This window comes from Sturnus vulgaris, chromosome 15 (assembly GCF_052056855.1).
Source record: "Sturnus vulgaris isolate bStuVul1 chromosome 15, bStuVul1.hap1, whole genome shotgun sequence".
In the NCBI taxonomy this organism is placed as follows: domain Eukaryota; kingdom Metazoa; phylum Chordata; class Aves; order Passeriformes; family Sturnidae; genus Sturnus; species Sturnus vulgaris.
Genome location: NC_142257.1, coordinates 16,087,688 through 16,102,830, shown reverse-complemented (window position 1 = coordinate 16,102,830; position 15,143 = coordinate 16,087,688). Strand labels below are relative to the sequence as shown.

Here is a 15,143-nt window from a genome sequence, read left to right as displayed (position 1 = left end):
AAATGAACATTGTTTTTGAGATCCTTTATAAAACTGCAGGGGTGGTTTTGTTGCTGAACAACATTCGAGGCTTTTTAGGGAAGGATTCTGCTTTTATAGTTATTTATATAGTTTCAGTTGGTCTAATAAAAGACACATAAAACCATATCTCATCAAAATCCTGCTGCATAAAATTGAATGTTCAGCATATGCATTGCTCCATTTTCTCTTTGTTTTTAATTCAGTCAGTCCATAATCTCTGTGGCTATGCAGGACTGTGGAGCTTTAGCATGGCTGTGGGAAATGTGGTGTGGAGATGGAACAGTCAATGACAAGGAAGATAAAGAAACATTTTGAGATTGAATTTGGTTGGTTGGGTTGGGGTTTTTTGGTGGGAAATCTCTCCAGTGGATGGCAGCAGTCAGAGTTATGTGCATATAAATTGTGTTCACCAGGATGGGAAAATGCTGCCCTACATTACGTGCTGTGAGGAAGCGGATGTCAGAAACATTTTCATGAGAGGCCTCCTTGGATTTTTTTGTTGTGTGGCCTGTAAAAGAAATTATATCTTCTGTATATTCTCTTCCCTAGAGAAATATATTCATACACAAGTCCTGCTGCCAAACTTGTCAAATCTTTACTCTTGTAAAAAGGAAACTTAAGCCAAAGTTCTCTCCCTATGAAATGCCAAGCTGTTTAACTCTCAAGTTTCTGAGGCCTTAGACAAGAAAATTACCATTTGAAATAATGCTAAGGTGGTGATGTTCCCCCCAAAGACAGGAAACTCTTAGTTATGGCTGAGATTCCAGCCCAGCACCCCCACTGTGCCTGGTGCCCACAAGGGCTGTCAGCAGCAGGGGCCTGAGGCACTCAGGTTTGCTGGAATAGCAGATCCTGGTGGGACAGCCAAGGGCAAAGGTTCAGCTGGAGTTCCTCTGTCCTCTTTTACCCTTGCACTTTTTCAATCCTGAGTAATTTTCATATTCTCTTCCTTCAAGTAGGGCGACCTCTGTGTTGAAGAATAGATAAGTGACACAGTGTGGCTCAGAGAGGAGTGGAAACGTGAAGTTCTTCCTCCCTTTGAATTGCTTGTTCTAATCTAATCTGTGTCTGCCTTAAAAAAAGGTTGCCCAAAAAGTCACTTATTAAGGCTGATAAAAAGATGGCCAATGAGACATGTCCTGGTGGTTCAGCACACCTGGAAGGGAGGTTTTGGCAGGGGCAGAGCTGTCAGCTCTGCTGCACTTACCCAGAGGCAGCAGCTGATCTCCGATAACCTGCGGTGCTGGGAGACAAAGGCTCCGGGTTATTTTAACTTTTCTCCATATAAAACCCCCTCCATTTCCCTGATGGCTTTTTTTAGCATTTTCCACAAACTGTAAGTGCCCTCATAAATGTAAAATCCTGGAACTGATTAGCTGCTGAGTGTTAATTCTGCCTAGTTCAAGGAAAAACATTGCACTTCCAGACTTACAGGCTACTCCATTGGGATCTAGACATAAAAGGCATCTTTTCCATGAAATTGTATTTTTCCTGAAAGAATTTACTATATCTGTTTAAAAGGTAATTTTTTTTTTAACTTGACACACTGTATGGGTATGTATATGCTAAATTGTTTCATTAGAGTTTATTTTTTAAAAAATCTAATACAGTAAACTTTAAAAATTGCCATCTTAAAAAAAAACTTATAAAATGCTTTGGGTCCAAAAGTTAACCCTAAAATGTTGCCATTTGTGCTCCCTTGAAACTTCATGAGGATAATGGGATGTTATTTAATTCTTTATAGGAAAACAGAACACCAATCCCTAAACAGGAGGAATAGGGTATTTGGACATCTATTAAAACACAGCAACTTAGGAAACAGTTGTTTCCTGCATGGCTCCACTGTTTCCAACATCCACATGAAATGCTGTCTCACACTGCTTCACTACTGAGTCACTGCAAAGTTTTCATCATTGTCTCTGGAATTCATTTTCTCCCTCGGTCAGCTGGAACCCGAGTTTGATGACCTTCCAGTCACTCAGCAGACTTCATTTTTCTTCTAAGTTTTTTCTGGGAGAATACATACAAACAGTCCCAAACTGCAGTCTTTCAACATGTGGTTCAATCCAGGTCCCAAGTTGTATGTTTTATCTTTTCATTTCAGGCCTCATATCTGGTACATTTGAATGCAAATCAAAATAAAGAATTGTACATAAGCAATAATGTAAAGACTCTCTATACTACATAAGGACCAGTAGCCAAATGTCATCAATTATTCTGACATTTCCCTGAGTATGGAATGTGTCCTAATACTGAGCAATTTATGTTAACAATCCCAAATGAATTGTTACTAATGGTAACTCCACTGTGAACCATTACTGTGATAGTGTTTAATAATGTCATTTTTAATTGCATACATCCAAGCTGTCCCAGTCCTTTTGTGGAAGGAAAATGGTGTTATGTTCACATAAAAAAATCAACGGCACAAAGCCACTCTTGTTGCTTTTCTTTAAATGGAGAGAAAAATTTCTGTTCCCAAACTGAGACCTTGTCTTCCAAGTTGCAGCCTGGAGCATATTTTTTTGACCGAGTTATAAACCCCTGAAAATGGGGTTTTGTAATCAAAAAAGCAAGACATGATGAATGTATCACTGTATTTAATTAGATGTCTTTAACCCCCTCCATGACACTTGCATTGCCACAAAACATGGTGTGCCAGCTCTTCTTTCCTCTGTGCCTCCTGTGATCCTCTGGCTCTGGGTCAGCAAGAGGACATGTTTTATTAGCAATAATGATCTTGAGACAGGAAAAGAAAATATTCCTTACTGATTTATTGTGTCCTAAATTAGATTTATTGGAGCAGTTTGGTTTTGGTTATATCATGGTGAAGGTTTTCTAACCCTCATGACCTGTGCATGGTCCCTGCAGAATGAGGATGACTCAGAATGTGACCAGTGTCCCTCTTCTGTACCCATCTGGGAGACCTTACTGTTGTGGTGGCTGAAGACACATTCCCTTCCCATTTTTTGTCCTCTTTATTATTCCTTTCTAAGATTGCACATCATGAGGAGTCTAACCTAACCCTCATGATCCAGCCTGTGACTACTGAGGGTGGATGCAGAGCTTTGTGTCATCCCTCCCTTGGGAGCCTCATCAGGCTGTGACACACAGCAGGAAGGAAAAGTCCTGCAGCTTTCTTTATAGATTCTGAAGAGCTTCTTTTTCTCCAGGGCTTTCCCCATCTCAAACCCATGACACCTGCATAACGCAGGATAACCACCTCAGGTCCACTTTGTCAGAGCTGAAAACAGCGCCCTGCAGCTGTGTCTGCCTTGGAAATTCTCCTGGTTTCTAAAAGCAGTGGATGGCAATTAGTGTAACTGCTGTATTGCTTTCTGGTTTTCATCCTCATCAATCAGTAGTGCTTTTTATTTGTCCAGTTCCTTTTCTTCTACCAGAGCCTGCATAAGAAAGGAAATGAACAGCAGAGTGAATGTGTAGTTTGGACTGGGTCCTCGAACAGCCCTTTCTGTGACTACTGAACTGCAATGCTGGCACTTCAAAACTGACATTTCAAATATCAGTGCTGGCTTCTCAGAAGCCCCTGATATTACTGGAGTACTTACCTCCTGTTTTTTAGACTCTCTTTTAGGAAACTCTGGCCTCCACCTCTTCATCACTTACAGATAGTTTAAAATAGAAAGGTTCTGTTTGTAACCATGGCTTCTAGATCTAGAGAGGAAATGGAGATTGAAAAAGCATCAAGCCATTCTTCAGCCATTTAGTTTGCTACTCTCCCTCTAGGGACCATACATCACACTCCTGTGAGATAAAATGTCTAGTGCAATTATTCTTCACTAGTGTCCACATCTTCACAGAACCATTACTAGCTCTGCCGTGGTCTGTGTTTTAGTTGAATTATCTGGGCATCATCAGCTCTTCTCCAAATAGATGTTGGGGGAGCTGCAGACATAGTGAAATCTTACAGCACTTGTAAAAGCAGTCATTCCCAAACATTGCTTGTTTGGACAAGTGACAAAATAGTAATGAGAAGAAAATTCTCATGTCTGTAAACTCAACTCGAGCTGCTGTTCTTTGAAGAGACCAAGATATCTTAGAGCTGCCAAGTTGTCCTGTGATTGTGCAGTCCTCAGCAGGCACATGTCCACATTCTCACAAAAACATTAACAGGGAAGGCAAGGATTTGAATATTGTGGTGAATGTTTACTCTCCTGCCCTGGAGTTGCTTACTCCAGCTAAGGGCCAGAGTTATCAATAAAGCAAGCAAAGGGAGCATGGCAGAGGCTGGCACCTGAGGATGGTTTTTGTCTCATGTAAATAATTACATGACCCCAGGAACCATCAGAGTGCATCCTTCACCAAACACCTGGGGTTAAATTGTTCTGTGTCTCACAGTAGCAGTGAATTTGACACCAACTGACTTTTATATCTTTAAATTTCAGTTTTATACTCAAACCTCCTGTCCCTTTAGATCGATCCATGCTAACTTTTTTTTTCTTCTCTCTCCAAAGCTGCTCTTGTCTTCTTGGGTATGAGGGGGAGAGGTGTGAAATAAATCCAGATGACTGTGAAGATAATGACTGTGAGAATAACTCTACATGTGTGGATGGGATCAACAACTATGTGTGTCTCTGCCCACCTAATTACACAGGTAAGAATGGGCCACAACCAGAGAACAGGCATCCATGAGAAGTGCCTGAAGGTAGGGGTTCAAATTCATGTTTATTGAGTGCATGAGCATATAATTAACTGAAAATCAAATTCCCTTTTAAGCAATCTGAATCTCTCCCTGGAAAAACGATAATTCTACTAATATTACAATAAATATGATCACAAACATGACCACTTTTCTGAGTCAAAATACTGATATCTCACTGTAAAATACATTAAAAACCAGTATTTTAGGGGTCAGAGAAGTCTCTACTTCAGCATGCACATTCTCAGTACTGAACTGAGCCTGATATACTCCTGTCCTGAATCTTGGAAAACCTTGGCTTAGGGGGTACAGCTTTCACCTGAGATCTCAGAGGTCTGCATGCGTTAAATACAGTGAGCCTGACAATGTGCTGCTAAATTCCTGATCTCCATGTCACAAGCAAAGGCTGTGTAAGAGGCTGCAGGCTCAGGTGCTGTCTTCAGCTGACCCAGGTCGGGGGGCAGGGTCAGCTGCTGGGTCTGTGGTCACAGGGTTGGTGATGGAGTTAGAAATGGGATGAGTGTCTCCAGTACTGCCCTGCATTGCAGATAAATACCTTCCTAAGATTTCTGCTAGAGCAGAGACCCTTCTAGGTGGAATCTAAAACTGGTTTTCCCCAAGCCATTCTGGAGCATTCCATGGACTCATTCACAGGGCATTAGCCCAGCCCTCCTGGCTCAGCATGGAGGGTAAGGAAACACCTGCAGGAGTTCCTGCTCCAGCCTTTGAAATGGGGTTATTGCCTCCTGAGCATGGAGAAGCAATGAAGGGCTTCTTGTACACTGGAATATATTACATGTCAGGGGATTTAATGAGGATCAAGCTAGAGTGGCTGAGTAAGGCAGGAGGAAAGCTTCTAGAATTTCCAGACTCTTAAAATACTTTTGTGGCTGATACAAAGCAAGCCCATGTAAATCTTCAGCTAAGAAAAGCCTTATGACTCAAATGTACATTTATTGGGTCTCTAAAATGATATTTCTGCCAAAACCTAAAAAAATTCAGCTTAGCAGAGTCAAGAGTTTTTGCTTGTAGGATGTTGAGCCCATTGTGCTTACTTGTGCACTATTTATGTCAGCTATTCTTGGGTGGTTTCTAACAGAACTCAATGCAAGGAGGCAGAGTCTTTGCATTTACAACAGGAAATGAATTTGACCAGCCAAGGAAAGACATATCCAGTAAGAAACTGAGTCCAGTATATATCCAGTATCCAATATATGCAAATGCAATTTCCCCAAGATTATTGCAGAATTATTTTTTTTCCATCCAATAAAGATAGGAAAGAACTAGATTGGGATTTCTTCTCAAATGGCCATCTGGATAATGGCCAGGGAACTCATGTGATACTTTAGAGTCAGTTTTGAAATATATTTACTCAACTTCCAGTGGGTTTTGTTTTGTTGATTTTTGGTTTTGGGACTTTTTAACCTGAATGTTGTCTGTGCTGTGCCTACACTGATTAGTAGGAGTTTGTAAAATACCAGACCTCGCTGTTGCCATGTGGGTGATATACAACCACACAATAAGCATGTGCTATCATAGTGCAGGCAATAAGCTTGATTACAATCGGGAAAAAAAAAGAATTTTTGAAAAAAAAAAAAGGAAATACTTCCAGAAAATCTAATATGAATCATAGGTGAAAAAGGTTGCAGAAACAGGGGTGTTGCTTAAATTAGAATCTGAAGGGTTACAATAGTTCGAGTTGCTTAAAATAGGAAGAGCTTAGTGAACTGTGATATCAGAATTGCTTCAATGTGCTTTACCTCCATTTTGGAGGGGGATATTTCATCAGTCACCTGGAAGGACTGACTGCAGTGCAGCTGGCTGGGCTGAAATGTCCCTCAGAGCTACCCCTGGCCTCAGAGCAGGACAGGGAGCAGCATAAAACGGCTGCAAGAATTGCAGCCATCAGCTAAACAAAAGTACACACAGGCCAAGCAAACCTGAGAAATGGTGTTGAGGGTCCTTACAAGTTGAATCCAAACACAAGAAATGGGGCATCCTGTGAAGTTACTCAATTGACTGAACAAAAGTGGAGGAAATGCCATGGAAGCACAGAGGCAAGTCATGAAAGCACACCTTGAAATGGTTTCTGTGTCTGAGCTGGGAAGAGAGGGATCTACTGACCAAAGAGTCTCACTGAAGTCTCCTGTGACATCCAGGGCATCTCTATGTATATTCTCTTTAGATTAACCTTTTTGTAATGAAAGAATGTCTGATGCTACTATGGCAGTATCTATTAACAAGAACAAACAAAAAAAAAGTAGGTGCATGAGTTCAGTATTGCATAATGTATGAAGGTCAAGAGTTCAGAGAGAAAGCAGTTCACTCCAGGGGTCAGGAATGCTTATTCCTGTGCTCAGAACTGTGTGCTGAGGTACCTGCCTCTCTCTGGTGCTGACTGTGCTAAATGTTGTGTTATCAAACTCTGTGTGCTCCAGCCTTGCCAAGTGTATGGATTTGATCTACGTGTGGATGAGCAAAGAATGGCAGGGGTATACAGTCCAGGGGAGCAATTTTTCTGTGAAGTAGTTTGAAGGACAGTGAGCTCTCAATGCCTGAAAGGGCACAAACATCCATAGCCAGGCTGTATCTAGCAGGACAGAATATGTAGGTGATAACTCTTTATGTTGTACCCAAATATTATCCTTAGTTCTGTTGTTAACAAGTAGTAGACAGACAGAATAAGCGGATTTTTTCCTTTTCTTTTGTCACCAACACTTGTATAGAAAATAGAAGTTTCTTTGAAAGGTTGACTGGCTGGGTTTTGTGGCTGAACAAATCCAGACCATCCATTTTTATCAGTGTAATTATGCAAGAGTTGTTGGTTCTACATACAAATGAGATTTCTCAGCTGTAGTTAACCCCCACGTGCAGTCAGGAGTGTCTTGCACTGGAACTGTTTCTGCGCTGATAGTCTGGGATGTTTGCAGTAGCCTGAGCTTAGAGGTGCCCAGCTCAGTTATTGCAGATTCCTGCTTTTCTCCTCTGCTAAGCAGGAAGCCTGAATCCCTCATCACTCCTGTGCTCTTGGATGCCACAATGCTGATAACACTGCAGTGATATTCAGTAAACTCTGCATTTATAGAACAAATGTATGCTGTAATGCAAAAAATAGCCTGAATGCAGAGAGGAAGATCCAAGAGTGTGTATGTGTGTTGTTCTGTAATAGTTAGGGTCCCCCTTGGCTTAGTTGAGTAATGGTTAAATCATGATAGTAAATCTTATGTTCCTAAATGAAACACAAATTAAAAATGAATGTGTTGAAAATTCTGACTATTGACAGAGTCACAGTATCCAGGCTTTGGTTTTTTCCATACCTTAGTGTTTTCCTGCTCTATCTGCTGTCTGCCTGGTTTTACTTGTTATAGCCTTTTTAGGGAACAATATCCCAAATTATGATGCATGAATTTTGCTTTCATTGGTTGGAAAAATGAAGGCCAAAAATCTTTCTTCAATTAATGAGATTTTGTAGTGTTTTCTTTTCAAATTCTTTGACAGTCTTTTTCCCGACTCAGAGTAGATGAAAAATGGCCAATTTGTTAAGTGACTGCTGAGGAAAGAATTTCCCACACTCCAGCCCCATTTCACTTTCATTTAAAAAAAGAAAAAAACCCACACAAAAAAGCAGCCCACATTCACACAATAACCTCCTTCCTAGTTCTTTTCCATCTATTAACTTTAAAACAATGTGGAATTACAAATGGATTCCATGAAGTAGTAAATGCAAGTTAAAGAAGTCAAAACTGAGAGGAGTGGAGGCAGACAGCTGAATGCCATAAAAAAGCTTCAAACCCGTACCCATTTTCACCAGATTTCCTCACCATTCTTAATATTTTCAGTATTTGTTGCCTGTATTTAAATAACCAAACCAGCACTCATGTCGTGTAGCAGAGTCCTGATGTCTTTAATTGTCAGCTGATGTCTTATTTTTCCTCTGCCCAACTGGTTATTTTAATCCTGAAACTAAATGATAAACATGTAATTCCTCCAGGACAATAATGTACCCAAATCCAGCCAGCTCTGAGGAGTCTGGGGCTGGTTTACGACCTGCTTGGACTTTTGGTGGTTTACAGCTCCTCCCTACAGTTGTGTAGGCTCTCCTTCCCTTCCAAAAGAAACATTCATAGGGGCATCCAAAGAGAAGGATATGCATTAGATCAGCCACCCTGGTTCTTGACCTTTTTGTATTTTCCTTATCTCTGCCTTTTTGGCTGTAGCGTGGCCTGTCTCCAGCTATTGATATAAACATTGTGTTTTCCCTTCAGCTTAGTGGTGTAGGAATGTAGGACAAAATTCAGAGCTTTTCCCTTCCATCATTTTCCATTTGACTACTGTTACAGACCTCCTTCAGACCATCACTGCTTTGCTTATAGTCCTGGACTCAAACACAGAATCTCATCCCTCCAAAGACATCCTCACTGCTCTCTGTGCCTCCATGTGAAGAGGGGTCCAAACATATATAGAGGAACAAAGGAGCTGCACCAAACATGCCCTAGGTGCTTTGAATGCTTTAGTGCTTTGCCTGCTAGTTTATTTGGTTTTGGTGTTTGCTGTGAATTTTTCCTCCCCCTGTCTGATTTTAGCAGAAGTAGAAATACATAGCACTTACACACAAAAAAAAACCCAACCAGGAAATATATTCCTATTTGCCAAAGATCCTAAAAAGCCCCAACAGTGCCCTCCCCTCTTTGTTCTGAAACCTAAAAAAAATAAATTAGTGGTTTCCACTACTGAAGATAGGTCTTTTCTAAAATACACAGTAACCCATGGCAGAGAGAGGGCAGGAGCAAGTGTTTTAAAATAGTTTGCTTCCCTGGGAAAAAGCTGCAAGCAGTTTGTATTACTGAAAAAAAAGTCTCTCTCAAAAAAGTAATAATAAAATAAAGCTAGGAACTATTTCTGGTTTGATATGTTTGGAAGAGGAGGCTAAGATCTGTTTTACCTTAGGGGACCTTGTGGTGTCCTGTGGTTGATGGTATCTGAGAGTTTGCAGCTCTGCTACTTTTAGAGCCCAGTTCCCTGTTAGTGATTATGGGCCCTTTTCCTGGAGTGTCCCATTGTGGTAACTCTGTCTGGCCAAAGCCAAGCACCCACTGCAGCCAAGCAGCTCCAGGGAAAGCAGCTCAGTGGAGCCTTGTGGCTGTCACTCCGTGCTGGAGTGTGACACCGGTGTGACACCAGTGTGGCACCGATGTGGCTCTGTCCCTGAGCCAGCCAGTGACCCCTGATAGGCTGATGTGGATCATGGCACTGAAGCTTCTTTTTTTCCCCCCTAGTTTTTGCTACAGGAACAAGGAGGTTTGAGGTGGCATGGTTCAGCCTTTTGGTTCCTCAGGGATCTGGACTGCCTAATAAATGCTGAAGGCTTAAACAAGTACTTAACTATCAACTCCTTTTAAATTTTGGAACTTCAGCCATAATTTCAAGACAGAGAAAACTGTGGTCAGAGTTTAGTGTGTTGCTTCCTTTTTATTTGAAGGAGTTCTGCCTTACATGGAAGTTTCTCAGTTTTAGTTACTTGGCAGATGTGAAGTGTACTTGCTTTCTGTGTGAAACATAAAAAGGCACCCACATTTCCCAGTTGTGTAACTAGAAATGAGAAGTGCTGGAAGACCTGGAAGGTTTGGGCTTTTGTTCAAGAGCCGAAGCCCATTTCCAGCCCTGTTTTATGAAGAGAGAAGCACATGTCATTGCTATCAGATTGGACTCTTATCTGATCGTACTGGGAGGAAATAGCACAGCAACTGGCAGTGCTGCAGCCTGTCTTCAGCCTCAGTGTGGGTGTCCTGCTATGCTGGAGTGCTCAGCTCCAGGATCTCCTCTGGTCAAACTCCCATCTGTAAAATTTAAAGTGTCATGTTTGTGGAATAAGATATACCAGAGAATTTCTCCTTATTCTTCAGGACACAGCATGTCTGTAAGAAAGTCAGCTACTGCTGTCCTTTAGGATGAGCAGAGTGAATTCATCCTCAAGGGGATGTGAGAGTCATTAAATCCAGTCTGTCAAGAAACACAGTGGGAAACAAGGAACTCAGTCAGCTCCTGAAGAGCTGTGTGCCCTGGAGGACACCCACACTGGAGCAGTTCTTGGAGAGCTGCAGCCTGAGGGAAGGAGCCAGGTTGGAGGAGTCCATGAATGACTGTATCCCATGGGAGTTCTGGAGCAGGGAACACAGTCAGGAGGAAGGAGTGCTGCAGATAAAACATTTTTAACAGGCTCCAGCCCCCATTCCCCACCCCCTGCTCAGACCAGCAGAAATCCACAGCATGTCCAGTGTCCTCTCTGCCAGCCCAGGAAGGACATCTCAGATAATGTGTGGCATTTCAGGTGTGACTTGCTGCACTAGATTGTGTGGATAACTGAACTGATCCTCAGCTGACTCCAAACAATTGGAAGACATCCATATGGATAAATGCAGCTCAAAAATGTAGAATGTCCAGCAAAATAAAGATCATTTCCAGACACAGTGGTTCTGAGGAATAGTGCTTTAGGCAGGTCACCACCTTGTAAGGGCACTAGAAATTGTTAGTTAATGCTTCACACACTGTATTGTGTGCCATTTGGGATGTTGAATATGGTTTTTCTACTTCAGCAGTGCATAGAACCCATTCCTTCTTCGAGATTCTGAAACAGTGAAAGGATCATTATTTCCCTGCCCAGATCTGGTTTTACCAATTCTCCCTTTGTTGAACCTTAAGGTTAGGGAGAATTATTCCTTGAATCTGAAAAACAAGCCACTGTGGGAATCCCAGTGTGGAATCAAACTTAAGGATTCCCACTTAACAGGTCAAAACCTGGTAAATGGAAACTTGGGAGTTTTGAACAATTAAGACAGGATAAAAAGCATGAAGTAACTCTTTGCCTGATAAGTATTGTGGGCAATGTTTGTCATGCAAGAGCAAACTTCAGTGATCATGCAGAATTTACTCTGCTACAGTGCATTTCAGTTATTTCTATTATAGTTTTGTATCTAACACGATAGCATTTGCTGCTGAAGGATTTCACAGAGTTTCTCATTTCTTCATTGCAAGTTGAAATACTTTGGAAGTAAAAAATTCTTTTTTAAAATTTTCTTAGATGAGCCTCAAATAATTTTTCATCAAACAACATCAACAACACTCCTTACTGAATTACTTCCTTGGAGGAACATCCTGTCTATTCCACCCAACCATTTTTAGGTTCAGTGTTCTGAAACTTCTAATTGGCACCAACTTCTTTTTAATGACTGAACAGAGAAAAAGGGGAAAACAAAACACAGAAAACATTTCTTCCAATACAATTTATTAGATATAAAATGAGCAATCTCCTTTGAGAAAAACAGCACAATGTTTTTTATTAGCAGCAAAGAGACGAGTTCCATTCGGACGTACCTGGCAGAGTGCAGAATGTTGCAACACACTATTTAACCACTCACCCTGTGCAGCCTGGAAAAGTTTCCACACTGTGGATACAGGCCAGGCCTCCTCCATCCTTTCTTCACCATAAGCACGTTCCTTTTCTCAAGTAATATTGTGAAATTCTCAACAGCATATTTTCTGCCAGTCTTGCAGGCCCTACTAAACTTTTCGTGCATTGAGGACAGGGATATTTTCTATGTTGTTTTGTCAGTATATTACAACAAAATATCACCCAACTAACATATGGAATAAAAGCAAAGTCTTTGAAGTCATTGGTTGCAAATTGGTGCTCTACATTGTTTTTTCAGAACTGCAGTTTCACTTAAAGATAAATAAGTAAAATACTTTTACTGCATCCAGATTCTCTTTTACTGATTAGGGAGAAATAGTGTAGCTTGGATCCTGGTTTTAAAAGTCTAATGGGGCATGAAATAAATAGCTCTCATGACAGCACAGAACAGAAAAAAAGATAGATGATTATTAAACTGTGTGTAAAAGTCATCTTTATTACCCTATTGTTGTTTTGGCTTCATTCTGAGACGTGGGGAAGGCTACAGAAAAGCCTACGCCTGTTTCTTGGCAGCTCTTCATAAGCAGTGAGCCCTGTGGAAAGCCCCATGAAATTCATGATTCTGTTGAAAACTAAGGCCAGGGAAATGTTGCAAGAGGAAAAAAAAATGCTGTGTTTTTTTAAGGCAGTGCCAGTGAGGGGGACAAGGGAGGTAGTTTTGAAGGAGCAAGTACCTTGGCTATTGTCCGGGGATTTTTTCCTCTCTCTTTTTTTTTTCCGTCTTCCTTTTTTTTTCTGCATGAGTCAGCAGCAAAGGGAGATCCACCTGTTAAAGTTCCACTTGTCATTATAACTTGATTCTAATCTGAAAACTGCAATATTTTGTGGTATATCAGACTGCTCTCTTCATCTGTCCAGCGTCTGCTTGTATGTTACCTATTCTCTTCAGCTTTGATTAAAGAGAATAAGTGTGCCTTGATGGAACAAAAGGCTTATTTGGGATTAAAAGAGTCGTTTAACTGAGTAGAAGAGAAATGTACCTGTGGTTTTCCTGTCTGTTTAAGTGTACCCAAATTGGAGCTGTGATTTGTGAACATGTAGGAGAGAGGAAAATGGGGAGGATGGATGGTTTTCTACACTTGGGGAAGCATTAGACTGAAGTTTTCTCTTGTTTTAGCATGATCAAATATCTTCCACAAAGAGAATCAGTGCTGCTAGGAGTTGGCCTAAGATGAATGTCCGGTTTGTTTTTAGGTTCACATAACTATCCAGTGAGAAATTTGGACTAGACCTTTAATTGCTGCACAGAGAAGCAGCCCTGTGTCACTCCAAAACAAAAAAAAAAAAAGAGGATCATATTTTTCCTCTGATACTGATATTAAAGTGACCAATGAATATTGTGCTCTCAGGTCTGAGGGCAGATTTTTTGGCCCAGATATTTTCTGAGTGAATAAAATGAGAGAAAGACATTGTGTAGCTGGTGCCTTGGGTTTTGCTTTTCAAAAAGTGTTTTATTTCCCTGGCATGGTTTCTGCAGCATCTACTGAACATTGGTGGAGCCTGAAATAATGACCAAGAGGCATTTTCTTCCTGAGATGAGGCTGCTCTAGTTGCAAGGCATTCCCAAGTGAGCTCCCTAATGAGTGATAGATGCGAAAAATAACAGGAAGGATCCTTAAATGTTCCAAGTTTTACATGAAAAATATCATTTTTTTGGATGCTGTGTTTGGTACCTAGCCTAGAATTCTCCTACATTTTGATAGTGGTGTCTTTGGAATGACACAGTGAGTCATAATATTTGACATTTGGGGAGATTTTTACTGGATCTCTAAGCACTTGTCAAGACTGTTCAGAAGAATACTTTAAGAAGACTTATGATTTCCTTTGAGAGTTTTGATACTGTTCATATTTCTTTAAAGCTTGTTTCCTTTGCTTCAAAACAAAACAAAAGAAAAAATAGAAACTTCAAAAGTATGTATTGACCATTTTTAGTGAAAGGATAGTTGAAGGCATCTATCCACGCTCTCTTCAGTTATTAGATGGTCTTCCAAAATTATTTCCAGCTTTAGCTCATTTGAGCTCTTTTAATGTCAACAGTCAGTTAATTTTTTTTTAATGTTTATTTTCACATAAGATCCATAGCACACGAGGGACATGGGGAATATCAAGATGACAAACTGGCAATTCTCCGAGCATTGTAGCAAGGTCTGACCTGCTCATGTTCAAGTCTGCCCCAAAGCTGAGGGAGTGCCTTTGTTAGTTTTTGGGAACGTTGGTGGCCTGTGGATTTGGGGATGGCAGTAAACAGACCTATCCCAGTTCTGCCACCTCAGAAGCTGTTCCCAGTGTTCACAGCTCTAAGACCTGAACATCTCTCGTTGCTTTTGAGGAGCAACAAAGTACAGTGGCCAACCTCAAGCCCAGTGAGTGATCTGTTCCCTGGTTCCCATGGACCTGCAGTGTTCAGGTCCTTTGGCACATCCCCCTTCCTGAGCTGGACACGTTCACTGTATTTGCACAGGGTTTGTCCAGGGCTATGAAAAGACTTGGTAGCATTTAATAGTGGTGACTTCCTGGCATTCCTTGGCTCCAGGTGGAATTGTTTGTCTTGTAACTGATGCTGTGAACAATAAACTGCAGCTTGCCATGCCAGACTCCCCTGGTAGTGCCAAACCCAGCCTACCACAAAGTCAGGAGGGTGTGTATGGCCCATGAGGATGGGATTTGTGCTGGCAGTGCCCCCTCCCAAGCATTGTATTCCTGCTCTCATTTGCACTTGACAGCTCTCAAAAGCAGATCTAGGGCACATTCCATGTTTGAAAAACGCAAAAACAATTGAGAAATTTTGGCAAATACATATTATACTTCCATTCTAATAGGAAGAGTCATATCAAGAGCTGTGTATTTTGTGTTGGAGGGAGGCTGGACACATGGGAGAAATAACCTGACAGAGCATTAGCACCTGGAGGAGTTGAAAAACCACACCTATCAGCACCAGAGGCATCCTCAAAATTGTGCTCTCACCCAGCCCACCTGATCGCAGAACTGATAAAAGAT

General features: G+C 41.2%; 1 protein-coding gene across 3 annotated transcripts in view; it reads left to right on the top strand.

The window, feature by feature from the left end:
* The window catches only part of SLIT3 (slit guidance ligand 3), a 465,006-nt gene that overhangs the window by 414,598 nt on the left and 35,265 nt on the right, over window positions 1-15,143 (top strand). For all 3 annotated transcript variants that reach the window (XM_088173839.1, XM_088173838.1, XM_088173840.1), the window contains one exon: window positions 4,494-4,633. In XM_088173839.1, the coding sequence (XP_088029965.1) occupies window positions 4,494-4,633 (140 nt within the window). The remainder of the gene's footprint in view (window positions 1-4,493; window positions 4,634-15,143) is intronic.